Below are 22,039 nucleotides of genomic sequence, written 5' to 3'. Positions count from 1 at the left end.
TCAAGACAGGTCTGTTGTATTACAAGTTACAACATTACGAACTCCTGGATAGAACTTGCCACGAATCAGTTGAAGAACACCGAACAAAGAGCTTTCTGTTCTTCCAGTACATGTTTATCTACCTTGTTCAAATTAATATTCTGAGGTTGATTCTTAAAGACAGCTCTTAATTCAACCTTTGGAAATGGGCCCATTTCAACTCCAAAGCTAATAGTGTAAAATATGACACAGGAAGAAGTTTTATTGTTTTTGTTTTTAAACTAAATCATGAATATATTTTCAGGCTTCTATGCTGAAATTTTATTACTGAAATACTTGTAATTTTGAAGGCTAATTATTCCTTCTCCAGTTCATGATTTCAAAAGCAACATCATTTCATGTAAATGATCACTAACCAAACATAATGGAAATAAATCTATTTACATTTTTTCTGTATTAAGCATAATCAACATAAATTGTTCAAACTGCAATTTTGCTCATGACTTAAGTAATTAGATTCACAGCAATTATAAAAGAATACATTGTACTGTATGATCTTCTCACTACATAAGTTTAGAACTATATTTAAAACAAAAATAGCAGTTTTTAATTAAGTGAACTGTTAGAAGCAGCTCTATCATATAAATATCACTACATTTATTACTGATATTCATGTGACATAAGATTATTAATACAATTTTCTCTTTCAATTTCATATAGTTTCACAGTATTTCTATTACATTACAACAGTGAGTGACATAATAACAGTAACAATAGTTTTTCTTACATTATTCAGTCAGTCCATTATAATGTCCTAAATCATAAACATGATATAACAATGGAGAAAAATATCTCAAAAGTGATACATGCATTTACACATGCCATTTGTATGTGCAAAAGAAAGGTTTTTGCTTGATGTACTTGCATGGTACTGTGTCACAGTAGATTCTCAGAATCATCCAGTAGCAGGGACTTGTGTTCTTGTAACCATTCATTTATATTATGGGCTATTGCTTTACATCTCTCTGGACCTTGCAAAAATGTTTTATGGTTGCCTTCCGCATATTTTATATGAATAGGTCCAGCCGTTAGCTGTCATTAAAGGAAAGCATATTAATTGCCTGACAGTGGTTTAATATCTCTTAATTAAAATATTAGGTTTAAATATGAATGTCAACTGAACCACAAATTACTGTAACCAATCAAGTTTTGTATTTTGAAGGATTTTATCTCCAACATCAGGTGGCTTTATTTCAATAATAAGCGAAGATGACTTTATGATAGCAGAATACAAAACACTATTTTAGTACAGGCTTCAAAGTTATGTTCATGTTTGATTGCATAGGTGAACAGCAATGCAAATGTAAATATCTACCACATACTAATTTCCTATTCATGTTTGCATTGTATCCACTCTCTATAAACAGCTGCAGAAATAGCTGTCTACAAGAAACATGTCCAGTTTCATTTCAGACAGTGTACAGACACCACAAGAATGTTTTAAACTTCACTGAGCAACTGGAGACTGTAATACTAAAACTTAATACATACATATACAGGTAAGTCGTGTAGAGATTTTAATACTGACTTCACTCAGATAGCACTAATGAAGGGCATTTAGAGTTACTAAAGTCCAGCTGTGGCTTATTATCCATAGTAATACTCTCAACAAGGACAGTAGGTCACAGCATAACAGCAATTGATACTTTATTTTGTGAATCCTACAATAAATGGTTTCTCTAATGGTCTATTGGCAGCAATGAAGTATCTCCATAAATGGGGTTTAGCTAAGAAGAGGAAAGGACAGCTTCATGGAACCATAAATGCTGACTCAGTAATGCTTTTCTGAGGGTGTTTACTGGATGAACAATGGAAAGAAGTTTGCCAAGGACACACAGTATATGATAAAACCACATTATTTCCTAAAAATGTTCTTACAAAACTATGTTCCTCATTTATGGACACTAATATAGATAGCTGAAGCCCTGTTGAAAAGTTGTTCTTGTCTGACACTGTGTTTGGCAGTAAGGGCAGCTGGTTCATAGAGATGATTGAAGGATTGGGAGCATGAGTGGATATGACACAGAAGATCTGTTTGCAGACTTGGTTTGGAGACAGTCTGTGTTTGAAGGCCTTAGTAAGACCTTCAGAATACTGAGCAAGAAAATGCTTGTCACTGTAGGAGTGACATCTACAAGGTTGTACGGAAGAAACTTTTTAACGTAGAAGAGAAGGCAGCTATGAGAATGGAGGTAATGTTGATGGTTAGTGGGATTCATATGGACGTAAGTTTTTAATGAGCCATTACAGAGGAGGAGGAGGTCAACATTCAGGAAGCTGGCACACTATATGGGGGAAGACCATATTAAGCAGATAGGAGAGTAGGTATTGATGCAGTAGAGGATCCAGTTGAGAGTGTATTGACCCTGGATCTGGATGATAAAAATAGCATTAATGAACTGAACGAGACAAAGGATGTATGATCTTGGGTGGCTAGAAACGATTCATCTAGATGACTCATAAACAAATTTGTAGAATGCATCTGTGAGCCATCAGCTGTAAAAATACACCTTTATTGTCTAGTGGTTTGATTAAATAATCATCTTCACAGGAGGACTGTAAAATATAGAAACAGAAAAAAGTAGTATACACAAACAAAAGAAGCAATCAGTCACGAATACACTAGCTTCACATCAACTCCAATCATACGTACATACAACTGCTCCATAAACTCAGATGAACTAAAACTGTTTTGTCTGATACAAAAGAAATAGTGTATAAAATAAAACTTAATCATCAGCTGTTGAAACTGATTATTTCAAACTCAACAATGTATATATTAAAGTTCAATGTCAAAGACTGTATTGCCAAAGATTATGGGGCCAAATAACAATAACAATAATATATTTCAGAAAAATCTAGGATTCCACTTGCACAAATGATGAGCACATCAGGGTGGCATCTCTTATTTACCCAAACAATAGCTGCAATAACACAATTGGGGCCACCACAGACATCAACATTCATCAATGCAAAATCAAATTTTACACCATTACAGACATCAGGATCGTGCAACATTTGCTGATAAGTAGTGATACTGATAGCAATCTTAATTTGATTCCTACATCATAAAGTTGTTTGTAGGTAGTTGGATGCCACCTGTACATATGATGAACAGATTGCACTATCTATTCAGCACCCACAGGGGGCCCCAGAGGACAATACACTGTGATGAGCATGAACAAATCACTTTTCAGCTTTGGTATGACCAATGTGTAGTTTACTTTTTTAAAATTATGTCTACACAGTACAATCATCCATTAATGGAAATTAAACAATCCTACCATGTCCTTTAATCCAGACACATATCATGAAGATGTAATTTGTACCTACATGAATACAACAGCAACAGATGCACTTGTAGTTGCAGAATAGCACTATACAGTATCAGACAACATTAAAATCTTGTAAGCAACAATGGGTATATGGATAAAACAGAGAATGTACCCTATTTTTGGAATTTCAAGGAACAGTCTCATGTTCACATGAATGAAGAGGGTTGGAGAATATACTTCAACTGAATTTTCTTAGCTTGAATAAAAAGACAGAGGAGGTTGCTCAACATGAAGAACATTCTCCAGTCCAAGCTGCTGGAGAAGGTGGTCACACTTGTGTGAGGTGTGCTTTGTGTAAATGAATGTGTGTGCATTTACTTTTCTGATAAAGGTTTTGGTCAACAGATAATGTGTGTCTCTTCATTGTGCTTGTCTGCAACTTAGTGTATCATCTTTATGGTAAGCAGCAATCTAACTTTTCTTTATATTGTTAATATTCTCTCATTTCATTTGAATAAAACTAGATTTGTGTCTCATAACCAGAGAACGTTTTCTGGGCTTTGATGCGAGCTTTGTAGCTTACTTCAAGCTGAATAAGTTCTGTTGATGTTAAGTTTTCCTGAGTTTGTTTTTGGTAAAAATAGCAGAATCTATGTTGCTCAGAAGGCAAAATATGATATACATATTCCAAAGAAACACTGAAGAGAGAAACTGTAGACATTTATACAGGTTTAACAATAAAAACATTATTTGGATGGGGAATTTCCTTCCTAAAAATCATGAAATAAGAGGGGGTGACCTTTCAAATGAAGCAAAATTGTGAACATTTTTGTCCTATGTAGCACACCCATGTTTTCAGACAGGTGCAGGGAAGACTGTGCTATATACACAAGGCAACTGTATCACTGCCATTTTCAGATGTTTTCTCACAGCATAAATCTTATATTTTGTTATGTTGGAAAAAGTAGACAATAATAATAACTGATTTATTACAAACCTAGCAATCTGTTTCTCAATGAAATGACACGTATGTGACACACCATATTTAACCAAAATTATTTCGTGTTAGAAAACCTTTACAGATTTCTGGTTTGGAGTAGATAAAAATGTGATTTATTCTTAAGATTTAATTCACATAATGTGACCGCATAAATTAATAACAAAAGATATTTACAAATGTCAAAAATTCTGTAACATCATCCACAATCATCTTAATAATTTGTTTCTGCACAAAAAAGTAAAATAAAAACATAGTGCAACTCTTCCAGAACACACTGATACCATTTCTATATTTGTACACTGAATAGTTTGCCTGTTTGAGTAAGCTGAATGAAATGTTAGATTACGCATATGTTCTGTCATATGTGTGGCAAGATGACACACACCATGAACATTCTCAAGAAGGAGGGGCAAGTAGAGAAAAGAACTCCCTCATTAGAGAATATGCACAGAATTTTTTATTCATACAAAATTGAGAACTTTCTCACAGAATGTTCTTTTGCTCTGATCATCTCCTCCAAAGAATGTTCTCTTTTTTATTCATATGATTCAATGTCTCATGGAGAAAAGTTTCCAAAGCAATAAATTCTGGCAGTGTTATTCTATCTACATAAACAGTGGCTACAGTAACCCAATTTTGGCCACTGTGAATATCATTATTCACCAACAAAGCACTTTTGCAATGTGCTGATTGTTGCCTTATGCACATGATTAGGATAGCTGCAGTTTGTGGTGGCTGAAATTATTCTAAGTACATTAGCAATGAAAAGCATAATTCAGATTGTTTGCTGTAATAAGTAACTACACAGTCACATAGTCAGTTATCAAGTCAGTGAGATGCCGCCCTAAAATGTTCATTGTGTGTACAGGTGACATCCTACTATATACAAACAGCTTTTTAATGTAGATACCAAGTATAAAATTGCCATCACTACCACTACTTGTCAGAAACTGTCATGGCCCATCTGTAAGCCGAGGTGTAAAATTTTTTTTGTATTGATGAATAGTGATGTTTATGGTGGCCAGAACTTGTTTACTGTAGCCTTTATTTGTGCTGATAAGAATAACACTGCCAGAATTACAACTTTGGAAAACTTTCCTCTCTGAGATGTCATCACCTCCAAGATTTTAATACTATCTGAGACTGTGTGATCATATACAGCTACTATTAGTGCATCCATTACTGTCAACAAACCTTTGTGTATTCCTTCTAGACTTAGTTGCAAGTTGAGTCTTGGTGATATGTTATGAATTTGGATTGAGGAACATTGAGATAATGCTAAATTTGCTTTAATAAGTGGCAGTACTGTGTATACATCATTTTGAAAATAAAGATTAATATTTAAAGAATCTTTACTTATGATACACACCACCTTGGTCATTGGTTTGTATTATACATTCAAGAATCATAATCCTTCAAAGATGCATAATTTGTTTGTTGTGTGTTACTTTTGCTCCTCATTATCAGGATAGTAGCCACGGGGCTCAGATCCCACTCTTGGAGGATAATGTATTTTCAGAATGCTTTGTGTTGGCTATCATTCTTCACAGAAGCCCACTATCTTTACCAGAAAACAAATAGTATTTTCAGAAGACTGCAGACATAGTGTTGGGACAGAACAAAACTGTACAGTTTGTCTTCTGCCAGCCTTCTCCAATTTCATATTTCCAACTTTCTCAGACCGGTCGCCACATAATTCAGCCATCACAATCTTGGTCTGCCCACTGAGTGGCTAGCATCTGGTTTTACAGTTAGCAACTTCTTTGGCATTTGCTCTTCTTCCAGTCTCTGCTCATCTCAGCCACTGCAACCTTTGTGCCTTTACATCTACAGTGATTGGAGGATTTAATTGAGTTCATACAGTTCTGTATTGGTCCTAATTTTCCAAGCACATTTTTCACATACTGTCCCGTATTCCTTGTGCAATACTTTGCATTCCTATGCATCCAAGGCATTTTTTACCTGTTGTTGGTTTTACAATTGTTTTGTACAATGTCATCTTCAGCTGTCTTGCAATGTTGAGAGGATCACAACATGTTAAGGAAGCTGTAATAGCACCTGTTACCTGTAGCTCTTCTCATGTTTACCTCTGTTGGTACCATATTATCTTCCATAGCCATTCCCATCCCCCCACCCCATAAATACAAGAAACAGATTTTAGATTCCCTGAATGAATGCTCAGCATGTTAATTTCATCTCCATCACTAACAACGTTGATTATCAATTGATCCTCAACACAAACAAATGTAACGTACAGCACACACATAGACAGAAAGACCCTTTGTTGTATATTGCCCAATGTAGAACAATCACTGGAAGCAGTTACTTCCATAAAATACCTAAGAATATGTGTACAGATTGATTTGAAATGGAGCAACTGCATAAAATTAATCATGAGTAAGGCAGATGCCTGACTGATATACGAGGGCGGTTCAGAAAGTAACCTCCGATTGGTCACAGTGCGGGTTGTGGGGGGAGTAGCGACGCCATCTGTGCGTTCACGCACTCAACAGGTCAGTCGGCATCAAGCCGTGGTCGAGTGAACGTCGTACCTGCGCTAGTTTAGTTTTTGTGGCAGTTTGAAATGTGTGCTGCAATAGAAAACCCCGCCAAATGTGAAGTGCGTGCTGTCATAAGGTTTTTTACAGCCAAAGGATATTCTGCAGCAGCTATTCATCGTGAGCTTTGTGCCGTGTACGGACCAAGAGTTATGAGTGAAGGAGTTGTCCGTGAATGGGTACGTTTATTTAAAAGTGGACGAGAAAACGTTCATGATGAAGAGAGGAGTGGTAGACCATCATTGGTGACTGACGAACTCGTTCAGACAGTTGATGCAAAAGTTCGTGAAAATCGACGTTTCTCAATGTCGGAGTTGTCTACTGGTTTTCCACAGATTTCTAAGACTCTCTTGTATGAGATAGTGACAGCAAGATTGGGTTACCGTAAGTTCTGTGCACGATGGGTGCCCAAAATTCTTACCGACCACCACAAAACTCAAAGAATGGCCTCTGCATTAGACTTTCTGTCACGTTATGAGAACGAAGGAGAACCATTGTTAAACAGAATTGTGACCGGTGACGAAACCTGGATTAAGTACGTGAACCCTGAGACAAAAGAACAATCAAAGATGTGGGCACATTCAAATTCGCCTACCAAACCAAGAAAAGCCTCGCAAGATTTTTCTGCCAGAAAACTGATGGCAACGGTGTTTTGGGATGCCAAAGGGGTGTTGTTGGTTGAATTCATGGAACGTGGTACGACCATTAATCAAGACGTGTACTGTGAAACAATAAAAAAGTTACGACGGGCTATACAGAACAAACGCCATGGTATGCTGACTTCCGGTATCGTTTTTTTGCACGATAACGCCCGTCCTCACTCTGCTCGCAGAACAACGGCCCTTCTTGAGTCCTTCAAGTGGGACGTTATCAACCATCCACCTTACAGCCCAGACCTGGCGCCAAGTGATTATCACCTCTTCATGCATTTGAAGAAATGGCTCGGGTCACAGCGGTTTGATGACGACGAAGAGCTCAAAGATGCGGTCACAGGCTGGCTCCAGGCACAAGCGGGTGATTTTTATGCAGAAGGAATTTCAAAGCTTGTGAAGAGATACGATAAGTGCCTCAATCGCTATGGAGACTATGTAGAAAAATAGTGCAAAGATGTAGTTGTAAGATGTATATATTAAAATATTTTTATTTAACTTGGTGTATTTTTTTAAATCAACCGGAGGTTACTTTCTGAACGGCCCTCGTACATTGGTAGAATCCTCAGGAAATGCAGTCAGTCAATAGAGGAAGTAGCTTACAAAACCCTCATTTGAACAATACTTAAATATTGTTCATCAGTATGGGATCAGTACCAGATAGGACTGATGGAGGAAATAGAGACGATCCAAAGTAGAGTGGCACTTTTTGTTACAGGTTCATTCGGTAAGCATGAAAGCATCACAGATGACCAGCTGCAAGAGAGGCATTTTGCATCATGGTGTGGTTTATTGTTAAATTTCCGAGAGCGTTCCTTCCTTGAAGAGTCAACAAATATATTGCAAAAAGGCCATGAAGATAACACTAGAGAGATTCAAGTGCACATGAAGTTTTTCTGGCAATTGTTCTTCCCATGAACTATTTGCAACTGGAACTGAGAAGGGGAAAGCAATGCTGGTACACAAAGTTCCCTCCACTACACACTACAAGGTGGCTTGCAGGGTATAGATGTAGATGTAGGTGCACTTAAACTGTTTCAAAATTTTCAAATAAATCGGCACCCCTCTATCTTTTGGAGCTGATCATGTCTGCAGAAGGAAAAAGAGCAACTTTGAGCAAAATAAATTGAAAGACCTTGAGGATTGTAGAAGTGAAAAGGATGTTAGAAGAATTTTTAAGGAATTAAAAGAGATACAGCAAAGATGACAGTACATCTGTGAAATATATATTTCTCTCACTGTACACTTGACAATGAAATCCAAGCTTGGTAATACTACTGACTCGCTTGATTTCAATAAGGGGTAAGACTGGCTTACTTCTTTTATGTAATAGCGATGTACTTTAAGTTGATCTTCCTGTTACGTAGCAGTGGCAACTAATTTGCAGATATATGATTTGTTGCCTACTAGAAGATGAGAAATATCAGTTCTCATTTATGACAGCACCTAGTGAATTAATGAGAAAAAGAAGGAAAATACAAGGGTGGTCCAGAATTTAAACATACAAAGGACTACTGTTTTGTATTAATTTGATGTAGTACCGAACATACTCATGCCAACTTATTCAAAACGGATAACACACTTTTTTAAGAGAAGGTAAGAGCTATTTTTTCCAGTGGCATATAAGTTTTCATCTGCACTCCTGACACAGTCATCGATGCCTAATATATCTCACTGTCATTTATAATACTATTTCCATAGGTGTGTCACTTTGGAAATGAGGTAAAATCGATTGATGTTGGATGTGGATTGTCAACAGATGCATCAAAATTTCACACTCAAAGATCAGCAACATTTCTTGTGTAGCACAGTGTGAACAGTAATTGTAACACTGCAAGGAAACTTTCATACAGATTATGAAAATTAAAATAATTTTCAAAACAGCTAGCACTACATTCATCAGAGTACTGAACAGTCCTCTAAAACAATGCCAGTTTGGTGTGCCACAAGGAAAGATCATGATTCAACATTCACATTATTATACAGAGGTGACATGAACACAAAGCTGACTTATAGACCTACTATACTATTTACTGATGACTCTAGTATTCTGGTAATATCAGCCTTTTTATTCTATGAGACCTACTGTATGAAATATTGATGGTTTTTCCCCATTCCTGTCATGTACAGAGTCAAATTGGTCACTGTAGGAGAGATATTTAAGGGGTTGTGGTATATTACTAGATTCCTCACTTAATACATGATAAGCAGGCTTTTGGAGGATAGCTGGCAATCTAACTTCAAGTGACTGCCAGTTCAGGTATTAAGGGCAACTCCAGTGAATCAGACAAATTTTGTAACTATTCACATTGTCCTACTTTACCTGCATTCAGTATTCCCCTGTTAGTCCTGTCTGGCAAGGGTCCCACACACTTAAGCAATATTCTACAAGGAGTTGCATGGGTGTTTTGTGAGTAACATTCAGTACAGATTGATTACATTTTCCCAATACCCTAACAATAACTTAAAGTATGCCACTTGCCTTGCCTATGACTGAGCCTATGTGATCATTCCGTTTCATATCCCTACAACTTGTTGCTCTCGGGTGTTTGTAAGAATTGACTGATTCCAAATGTGACTCACTGAGACTGTTTTGTGAAGTGTACAATTTTGTATTTCTGAACAATTAAACCAATCTTCGCACCATTTTGATATCCTATCAAGATCTAACTGGATAATTGTGCAGTATTTCATCACAGGTACCTGTATAATATGCAAAAGCTCTGAGGCTTCTCTTAATATTGTCTGCAATGTCATTAATGTACATCAACAACACTGTACAACATCAACAGCAAAGATCACAAACACATCTCTGGCACATGCCTGAAATTATTTCTACAGTTACTGATGACACTGTATTCAAGGTAACAGCTGCAGCCTCTCTACCAAGAAATCTTCAAGCCAGTCACAAATTTTGTTTGATATCATATATGAATGTACTTTTGTTAGTAAGCATTGGTGGGGTACTGAGACAAACATTTCTTGGATACAAGAAATACTGCATCTGTCTGGCTGTTTTCAACCATGGCTCAAGATTTTACATGAAAAACACACAACTTGGTTTTCCCGACTGATGTTTTGTAAATCCATGCTGGTTCACATGGTAGGGGTCTTTCTGTTCAGGATATCTCATCGCATTTGACCTCAGAATATTGTTTTAAGATTCTGCATTGATCTGATGTCAACGGTGTTGGATGGTAGATTTGTGGATAACTTCCGCTACCCTACTTGCAGACAGGTATGACCTGTGATTTCTTTCAACTTCTGTGCACTAATTTTTGTTCATCACATCCACAGTAGGTTGTGATTAAAATAGGGGCTAACTCAGCTGCAAATTTTGTACAGAATCTGACTGGAATTCCATCAGGCCCTGAAGACTTTCTTAACGATGGCAATTTCAGTTCTTTCTTAGTGCCTATATCACTCCTCTTTCAGTGGAGCAGTAATTAATGTGTGGCAGTAATCTTGAATTTTTCTTTGTAAAAGAAGATTTGAAAATGGACTGTAACATTTATGCCTTTGCTCTGCTACTCTCAGTTTCAGTTCCTGTGTCATCCTTGAGTAAATGAAATTAATTTGGTGCCACTGACAGCATTTGCATGTGACCAGAATTTCTTTAGGTTTAGTGAGAGGTATTTTGATAAGATTCTGCAATTGTTGTCACTGATGACTTTGTGCACTGCTCTTCTAACAGCACAATTTGTCTCATTTAGTATCTCTTTACGTATACTCACATACTTTCTTTTACGTGTATTGTGCAGCAGTTGCTGTTTCTTGAGAATTTACTTTGCAGAGACCATGTAACATACAAGGCCATTCCCATTACAATCTGTTAAATTAGGCACATTATCTGTATAGAGCCCAGTCAAGTATTCTTGTAATCTTCAGCCACAGTTCCAGTTTGTACGCTCCTCCCCAGAGCTAAATGCTTCAAGTTCCTCGTTGAGATATGACAGCCAACTGTCTTTATCTAGATTACTGAATATTTAAACCCTTCTACTTTTTTTAGTTGCCCTTTGTAGTTCGGTAATCATTATTGCTACAACTGACTTATGGTCACTGACACCAGTTTCAATGTGGTCATCCTCAAAGAGGTCTAGTCTGTTTGTTGTCATTAGTGGACATTTGAACTATCTTTTCTAGCTAATTTTCAGATAAAGTATTGTTTCAAAGGATGTCTCTTCACACCCAGTGCTCACAAAACCACAATTAACTTAATCTATTGTTGCATGTCTAGAAAACATATGTACTAGTGAGCTGAAGGTTCCTCTAGAGTTCTCAGTTACATCTGGAGGTTAATCTGGCCATCAATAGAAAGATCAAATCACACACAGCCTTTAAAAAAAGTGAACCACCAAGAAGTGGAGGAGGAAATGAAATGAAACTTCACAGCTTTCAAATAAAACAATTGTCTGCACCTGTCACTTTTTTTATTTCATCCCAGGACACATTTTGAGAGTTTACACACTCATCTTCAGGTGGAACAATGATACTGTGTTAAATATTTGCTAGCTGGATGCACCTAGTTGTTTGTTGTGGTTTCATTTCACTACAAAAATGTATAACAGGCATTTGTTAATGTAATATGGCACTAAGATTATACATTTTAATAGTGACAGAGTTACTCATAATCTGTTCCAGAGCACAGAACCCTGCAGTTCATCATAAAAAAACGAAACATCTTTAACTAAATTTTTTCGCATAACATGAACCAAAAACATAAACAAACAAACAAAAGATTATAACGATGTAAAAATATAGAGCCTTGACTCAGACATCATTCATTACTAATTGACACTGTGAATCATAGGTACCTATAAAGGCCCATCCATCCATGACAATCAGTTTGTGCAAATGTCTATACATGCAGCAGATTGCTGTAAATGTGGTATGATCAGGCGACACAAGTTCCAATCTACTGCTTGCGTGCCATCTATTGATAGGACTGTTTCTGAACACGACTTGAACTGTTTGAACAGTTTACGTCACAGTTTGGGAAATCTTGAGTTCTGTTCGATCTTTCAATTAGCCCATGATCTAGCGGCTATTGTTGGTACTATATCCATGGCCAGTCTTAAGTATTTTTAACACACTGCAGATTTTAATGATAAACATAGTTTTGGAAAACAGACTAAAATATCTTCTAGGGCACATGTCATATGTAGCAATGGCGACTAATAAATAAATAAATATGAGATTGCAATCATGATTCTATCTGATTCTTGAGCTTTCACTTGTCCTATGAACTAGTGATGTCTGATGGTACTATCTCCAAGACTGGTCTCATCATTGTAATTTATTCTCGCGACAGCTAATTCAGTCAGTTTACCACAATACATTTCATTTGTTACATATAATACAGAAAAAACTTGTATGAGGAGAGCAATTTCTCCATGAGTGATTGATAGTGACATTAGGATTCCTGGAAATAGGAGCTACAAGAATCTAGAATTTGCTACTGCAATTTCAAAACAAGCATTGAGTGAAAGTATACCCAACAAATGTGAGGTATTCTGAAGGATGATTTCATGAATGCATGAAAGGTACTGTACCTCAGTTCTGACATGTTACAGATCACATTTTTACAGTTTGAGACACACCAAATTCTTAGAAGTTACACATATGGCCAATGAACTATAGCTCAGTTTGTTTCTAAGTCCAGATTTTCAATTTCCTGCCTGAAGACTATCAGCACCTTTTGCACTAGACTATAAAATTTCATTCTGAACTCTAGACAGTGATTCAAAAAAATCTGGAAAGTTTTACTTGTAGTATTGTGGTAGTGAATTCTGTTGTTCATCTCTAAATCACTCTTGTTATGAAACAAAAATTATTTTTTCTTCACGTACAGGTCCACAGCCTCAATGTACATCTAAATGATGGAACCATGTTAACCACCGCTGGCTGTCAGTTTTATTCCTTTAGTGCACCATTCATAAAAATTGCATTACTGGCCAGTTTCAGCCCTAGGCCATTATCAGATGTATGATATTGGTGTTGTGTGTGTCACATTTGGATGTATGGTGTATTAAAGGAATAAAACTAGCAGCCTTCAGTGGTTAAAATGGTTGCATCATTTAAACCACAAATTATATTAGGAAGTGAAAGAAGTGTAGTAGTAACTGTGTCCCTGAAGGTACTGTTCCAAGATGTCACAACTCACATTAGATTGTGGCAAAGGACAGTACTGAGTGATAGTATGCTAGCAATCCCCTAGCACCAGAATGAATACATTTTGTCACTTTGCTTAGCTCTTTGTGGTAAACAGTCCACAATAATTTTTTTATTATGTATCATTTCTCTGTATAGGGTCAACCACTCATAATTTCTGTGTTAAAGACTTATAAGCAGCTGCCTTCTTATCCCTATCCTTGTATTCCCTGCTTTTAATTTTCCATAAACCTGTACACTGATAAGCCAAAACATTATGACCATCTACTAAGTTTGTTTGCCCATCTTTGGAACAAAATACATTACTGATTCTGCATATCAGGAATGCAACAGTTTGTTGGTAGGTTTGTGGAGGTGTGTTACATTAGACATCTATGGAGGTCATGTAATTCACCTAAATAACGCACTGCTGAATTGCTTATGTGGTGATGGCACCCGAAAGCAACCCAAATGGATTCCATAGGATTTACATCAGGCGAATTTGATCACTGAAACATCAAGGCTCCTCAAACCGCAGTAGCATGGTTCTGGCTCCAAGACATGCACAATTATACTATTGAAAGATGACATCACCAACAGGGAAGACATCAAGCATGAAACACTGCAGGTGGTTTGCAGCTGTCAACCTGTTTTCAACTGCAACAACAGGTCCTATGCAAGCACAAGAGAATGTCTCCCCTAGCATAATATTGATCTCAACAGCCTGTGTCTGTGACATGCTGCATGTTTCAAGCCGCCTTTCACCTGGATAACAGCATTTGTGGAGTCACCCATCAACCTGGTGTAGCAAAAATGTGATTCACCCGGAGAACCAAAATGTTTACACCGACTGATGGTCGAATCCCAATGGTCACATGCCCACTGAAATTGCAACTGACAATGTCAACATATTAACATGTAGGAGTGGTTTTCTGTGGAGCTCCATGTTCTAAAATGTGCAATGAATGGCATAGTACAAAACACTTATGCATGCATCAGTATTTGTGCTGTATTGGCAGAGATGACACAGATCACAATCCATCCTACTTTACAGAGCAGGCATGCCTCTGAACCCCACATTCTGTGAAGAGTCATGGACATCCAATAATTTAGTTCCTAGTGGTAGTTTCACTGTCCTACCTTTTTCCATAGAAGCTCACGACAGTAGCACATGAACATTTGACTAGCTTTGCAGTTTCCAAGATACTCGTAGACAGGCTCTGCGCAATAACAATCTGCCCTTTAACAAAATTGCTTATCTTAATGGATTTCCCCATTTGCAGTGCATATCTTCTCTAGGGTGATCCTCCATCCATGTCTGTTCCACTTACATACTTTTGTTACTGTGTCATATGCTTGCAACACCACCAGGCAGCATCCAAGTAGGCAGTGGTCAGTCATAATGTTTTGGCCTCTCAATGTATGAAGCCTATATATTTCTATAAATTTGGCAATGAACTACCTAGATCACTGATGTGCACTGATGTGCATCTGAAATTTTAAAATTCACACTGAAGACACTGACAAGAAACATCTGAGTGAACAAACAGGTGAATGTGTCTGCACAAATGTGATTTGAACCCACAGATTTGAGCAGTTTCACTCAAACCTCCAACTCCAATTTTCAGGTTTTACACACATTTCATATTTGTGCAAATCTATCCACACACAATGATCTTTCTGCACTGATGTGATGTGCATAGACATTTGCGCAGACAGGTTGTTGCATGTGGATGAACTTTAACAATTATAAAATTGTTTCATTCTTTACAATAACTTGTTAAAAGTAATATTAGTGCAAATACATGACAGTAAAGACACAAATAAAAATAAAATTATAAACAAAAAATATAAAACTTATAGATTTAGTATCAACACAGTCTAATTTTTAGTGTTTCTGTACTTTGCTTTGGGAATTATCTTTTGTTAAGGTCACTCAGGAAGTAGAAAGTGGGAAAAGTTATCATGCATCATCTAGTACATCTGTGAAACTCTTAAAGAAGCTCACTGCCATTACCTCAGCTTTTGATTTAGTGTGTTCTGTCCATGTTTTTTATTTTGAATGAAAATTTACAATTGTTCATAAAGACTCAGTCTGAGGCCTTTGTTTAGTTTTGTGAAGAACTGGAAATTTTCATTCACAATAGAAACTTCATAAAATAAACAAAGGGCACAAACTCAATTTTTATGAAGACCTTAAATTTTCATTTACAGCAGAAAACGTGAACAGATCACACTAAATGAAAAAGGTTAGACAGTGGCAACTAGCTTCGCAGATATACTAGACAACGCACTACAACTCCTTCACTTCCTAACTTCCTGAGAGACCTCACTAAAAGATAATTCCCAAAGCACTGTACGAAAATAAGAATTAGACTATGTTAATATTAAATTTGCAAGTTTTATATTTTTTGTTTTTTATTTTATTTTTATTTGTGTCTTTACTGTTATGTATTTGCAATAGTAATACTTTTAACAATTTGGTGTAAAGAATGAAACAACTTTATAGTTGTTTTGTGCCATATGTTACTATGCCTAGTTAACTAAAGTACTGGAATTTAATAGTTTTAGTAAAATCAACCTAGGAGTTTCGCTAGCTTTTATTTTATCTGTATGTACATATATAATTTTATAATCTAATTAAGCAGAATAATGTTTTTGTTATAAAGATGTGTTGATACAAATGATAAGATTTTGTAAATGCTGTAAATATGTAATATTTTATACTGTTCTGCACTTTGACAAGTCCATTCATGAATGTGATAATATGGGTACTAAATAAATAAATAAATAAATTTATGATAAACAATGTAAGATAGTAATGAATTATCTCTGAGCAAGGCACTATATCTTTACATCAGTATAATCTGTGGTTTGTTTATGTTTATGGTTCATGTTCTGCGAAAAACATTAAGTTAAAAATGTATTTTTATGATGAACTGCAGGGTTCTGTGCACTGGAACGTATTGTATGTAACTCCATCACTTTTTAAAAGACTCAACTTCTCAGTTGTTTAAAATTTCTAATCTTAATGCCATATTACACTGACAAATGCCTGTTATATGTTTTTGTAGCAAATGAAACCACAATAGGCAACTGGCTGGATACAGCTAACAAATATGCAACACAATATCAATATTCCACTGAAGATGAGAGTGTGTACTTTTGAAATGCATCGTGAGATGAAATAAAAAGAATGACTGACAAATATAATTGTTTTATCTGAACGTTTATTGCCAGATTGTCAGTCACAGTTCCTTACAACAGTCCAACTTGGATTACATAAGGTTAGGTTGAGAGGGTATGTAATGTTATTTTGGCGATTACAAAATTAAGTCAAATTTACAAAGACCACTCTTGATGATCAGTTCTTGCCCATACAATCTTGTATGCAGTTTCTAGAACTAGGAATATTTAAATTTCTTGTCCAGTGCTTAAATAAACTAACTCTATTCTCCAGTAGTCTATTCGTATGGCTACAACACACATGCCATCTTATTATTAGGGAATGGATTTTTTTGTAAAGAAATATATTTTTCCTTATGGATAAAAAACTGTAACTAAGAACAGAAGGTCCCAAAACAGCACACTTCAATCATACACAAAATTCTATTTTGTATAAAAAATAATATTTTTTTATAAATAAATATTGTACATAATTTTGCTAAAAACATATAATATGTCATTTTTTGTTATAATTAAAAAACAACACAACCACCTCATGCACTGTCATATCATGAAAGCAGTATGAATGAACTACTTTTGTAAACATACTGCATAGTGAGTGACCTCCACAACACATGCTGCCCAACTATCCAAAAGGGGAATCCCTTATTTACAATGAGGATGGCTGATGCAATGTACACAACAGTCTGCAGTCATTGCCCTCACCTTGTTTACAGCAGAGCATTTATACACTACAGTATTTTCAGAGATGTGGTGATATAATGCCGAAAGTAAAGTCAAGTGTTTGCTCTTGTTTGCAACAATGTGTTCCTGGATTTAGTGGCATCATTACAAGTGATTCTAGAACTCTATTATGTAAAAAATGCAGACCAGTCATCTCAAGACTTGCAGTAGTTTAGCAGGTAGTAAATATATAATGGTCACTTAATGTACAATTTATAGACAAGTTGTTGTAGTTTCAAAAAGTTCTGAATGTTATGCAAATTTATGCAGCACTTTCTTTTGCGTGAAATTACATTATATAAACAGAAGTGTAGTGCTCACAAATTTTCTTACAAAGTATATGCATTCCAAAGCACCAGAGGAATCAACATTAAGAAACGTGTATGTGCCTGTGTGTCATGATGAGATCCTAAGAAAGATCAGCGCACAGCAGAATCAGGGGGGGGTGGGGGGTGGGGAGAAGTGGCAAGTGTAGTGGTAGGTGTGCTACAAAATGATGAAATAGTTTTCAAGTGATGTTTTATGTTAGCATATAAAGAAATATCAGCATTGAATTATGGAACAATAGCTTGCTTATTCAATGAATCCCTGCAATTATGGCTGAATGGGGTGAAATTTGATGGTGTTTTACATACAGATGCTGCTCAATATATGAAGAAGGTAGCCATAGGTCTTTCTGTAAGTTTCCCACACTTGATATACTTAACTTGTATAGTACATAGTTTACACAGAGTATGTAAGCAGATATGTACATTCTATTGTAACATGGAAAAATTGATCTCAGATGGCGAAAAGGTGTTTGTGAAAGTGCCAACAAGAATTGATTTGGTCAGAGCCAAAAATCCAGCTCTTGCACTTTCACCTAGGCCCATAGTCACTTGTTGGGGGACATAGTTGGAAGCAGCAGCATATTATTCAAACGATTTTGAAAGTTTTAAACAGGTGACTGATGAACTAAATAAGGATGATGCTTCTTCAATTGAAATCCTTCATAACATACTCAATGACATTCACTAAAAAATGAATTGTTTTACATATTTGCAAATTCAAGTTTTTTGATTCACTTTATCAAAAAAGTAGAAACATCAATCAACTCATTAACTGAGGCATTTAAGGAAGTGCATGACACTGAGAAAAACATTAATTCAATCAAAAGTCCAAAACTGGAAGCTAGAATTTCAAGGTACGCAAAGAAAAATTGTGGATATCATAGTGTGTGTAAAACAACCATGATTCTGGAAAGGAAAGCAGACTTTGGTGAAATTGGAAATGTGTATGTCAGTGACATTCCTTTGATGAATTATGCAGCACTATCATCATGTGTTGTTGGAATATGCTTTCCCAGTATCAAGCATTATTTCAAGACAATTGACATTGGTTTATGATTGGATACTTGGAGAAAACTTTCGTGCTTCTCTGTCACGGTGAGTTGTTTCAATCCACCATTACGTAAGCATGATTGGTGATTGATTTTTTAATATAAGTGTTTAAAGATTTGTAATATTGAAACTAAATAATTTTGCATTTTTATGCATATGTTTTATATTTTTCCTTCATATTTTAAAGTTTTTTAGCACATAAAAATCCACTCTCTACATATTATCATCTAATTAATTTAAGCGTGTATGTAATGTGTTGTCTGTCATATCCTTTTTTTAATTGCACTGGTCTCCACACAAATAGAAAACTTTTCTTTGACAAGTCCAGCATTGTTTCTTGGATCAATACAATATCAAGTAAATACTGGAAAACAGTATTTCCTGTCATTGAACTTAAAAAACATAACACATTTTGTGAATTACTACACTGCAGCAATCCTCACTGACAATATATCCCTAAGAAAGAAGTTCAGTAATTGTTACTTTGCATTTTACAAGTTATTTATGTTTTAAATTTCTTCTTCAATAGCGAGCATGTTGAGTACAAATCTAGGTTGGTGCATCAGTTTATTGAGTTTTTCCATAAGTTTAATAAATCCTACAGAGACTTTAGTCATCAATAATTTATTCCCCTTCACTATTAACAACAGACTGCCAACACTGGGGTAACTTTTTGATTCCGTGACTGTAGCAATGACACGGTTTTGTGATGAAGAACTCGTTGAGCCATGTTCAGAGCACATTTTCATCCAGAAAGGAAGTTCCTTAAAGGTTGTTCAATAAAGAGAAGAAAAGGTGAAAATCTGATGGCACTAGATCAGGTGAATAAGGTGGGTGAGGAATCACTTCCCAATCCAACTCCTGTATCCTGTTTTTTGTCTGTCTTACCCATACACCCAGTTCTTATACCTTACCCACTGCATGAAAATGTTGTACAATCATAGAAAGATCACAGTTCATCAGTTTGCAAGTGCAATGACATGCATAATTGTGGATTAATGTGTTTAAACAATATTTTTCAAACTCCGAAGGTGCTCTTGAATGTGGATAGTCAATAATGTCAAAACTATTTCTTGCCATGCACTGTCCAATGCACCATGCATTATCCTCATGCATGGTGCAAATGATTCTGGCTGCCTCCTCTGTTGTCATCCCTCTATTGAGCTCAAACAGAGGAATATTTCAGAAATGTTCCAATTTCTCCACTTGGCACTCCATTCTCTAGCATCCACAGCTCCACTTACTATCTCCAGATGTCAAAGCTCAAATAGCAACAGTGAACCACAAGTAAAAAATGACAATCTATAAATAAACCAATAGCAACTGGAATATCAATATGCAAAACAGAATGACTATGAACTTACGCAACAACTTAATATTATTGTCATTTATTACTACATATGCTGTAGGCTACGTGCTTCACCACTACCACACTTTAGTCCAGAATATATTTTTGAAAATAACAAAAAATATTATGTCCTCCGATCAGTATTTTTGGTACCCATCATCCAGACAGGTTTCACTAACTAAATCTGTCTATATGGTGAGTGCTATCCTTACTTAGATTTACCTATTCATTAAATTTTCAGTATAAACGGATATGTGTTGATGCTTATCAAGTATTTCCTGTATTTCATCTGGAAAATTAACCACAATCCAAAATTTCCCATCTGCAGTATGTAGAATTGAACAGGATAATTTGATGTACTTTTTTATCACAACAGTGCTACATTTGAGGTCAAATGAATTATGATACATGTTAAGACAATAGAGGAAACAGTTGTTAAAACACATATTCAATTTTTAATAAACTTAAATTTTCATTTTCTTCTTAATACTTTTAAAACAAATTGATATATTCGTGTAGAAAGTCATGAAAGTAAAAATAAATACGTATTAAGAAATTATGTAACTGATGTAAGCATTTCCATTTGGCACTACTTCAGCAGCTTTCAGAAAAACATAGAATATATGAGGTTTCACAGCAAGAGAAGGAATATAGGAATGTAGTCTCATGTTTCAGTTCAAAATTAGTTACCAGCTGAGGACACTCTCATACAAGTTACAAATTTCATTTACTTAATGTTATTTAACAACCATTGTAATTAAAAATTTGAGCCTACCTTTTGAAAATTATACCGTTTGTTTATTCTGTGCTTAATGATCCCATCAGTTGCTGCTATAAGCAGGAGAGGTGATCTCAGTACTTTGTCAGATGGAATACTGTATTCAATAATGGCTTTTAGAAGCCAGTGACAGTTCTCAAGAGCTGCTTGAAGGTCTTTGGGATGGTGTGGGCCAACAAGGTGAAGGCAGTACTCAAGCCGTGCACACCAGTCAGGCAGAGCAAATAGTTTTGATTTGAGCTATAACAAAAAGTTAAGTCCAGCTATAACAATTTATTACTTATGAAGGAAAACACAAATTGTGGATGTTTTACAAAGGATATTTTTTTAAAAACTAAGATTCATTTTCTCATAAGAAGAAAAATACTGTAAATATCATTCAAATATATTTTTTCCACATTCTACACACTTATCTAAATTTCTACATAATTCGATTTGTTGTTCAAGCATTTGTCATACTGCTCATCAAGGTTTTTAAATTCAATATCTGAGAAATCTGCCTTGAGTAAAGAAACCCAATCCATGCCTGGAGTTTTCACTTCTTCGTCATTTCTGAACCACTGACCACCAAGGAGTTCCTTTAGGTATTGAAACAAGTTAAAATTACTAGGTGCCAGGTCTGGATTGTAAGGTGGATGATCCAATTTTTACTACCAAATGACATGCTCAGACCTTGTGTTTGTGCTGATTTGCAGAAAGGTGTGGCCTTGTTCTGTCATGCAGGAGCATCCTACCAGAGGACAGGTGGTCATGTCACTTGGCTTGTTTTATATGGCACAATGGAGTTTCTTGCACTCGATAATAAAATTACAGAACATATCTCACAATCATCAGGCAACTCAATTTCCTTCAACACTATAAACTTCTACAGCTCAGCACATAGGCAGATGAAACAGCTAGCTGCATTTGGCATCTAAATGTTTGCAAAGCATGCTGGGTACAGACACATGCAT

The 22,039-nt window shown here is 35.9% G+C and overlaps 1 protein-coding gene across 1 annotated transcript in view; it reads right to left on the bottom strand.

Annotated features, from left to right (window-relative positions):
* Positions 1-895: 895 nt before the first annotated feature.
* Positions 896-22,039, bottom strand: part of LOC126252300 (fatty acid synthase-like) — a 44,480-nt gene continuing 23,336 nt past the window's right edge. Inside the window, exons 5-6 of the mRNA XM_049953182.1 lie at positions 21,084-21,326; positions 896-1,071 (exon numbers count right to left, since the gene is read on the bottom strand). Coding sequence (XP_049809139.1) covers positions 916-1,071; positions 21,084-21,326 — 399 coding nt within the window. The 3' untranslated portion in view covers positions 896-915. The remainder of the gene's footprint in view (positions 1,072-21,083; positions 21,327-22,039) is intronic.

The sequence above is a fragment of the Schistocerca nitens genome, chromosome 4 (assembly GCF_023898315.1).
Source record: "Schistocerca nitens isolate TAMUIC-IGC-003100 chromosome 4, iqSchNite1.1, whole genome shotgun sequence".
In the NCBI taxonomy this organism is placed as follows: domain Eukaryota; kingdom Metazoa; phylum Arthropoda; class Insecta; order Orthoptera; family Acrididae; genus Schistocerca; species Schistocerca nitens.
The sequence above is the reverse complement of the archived record's forward strand: the minus strand, read 5'-3'. Positions and strand labels throughout refer to the sequence as shown.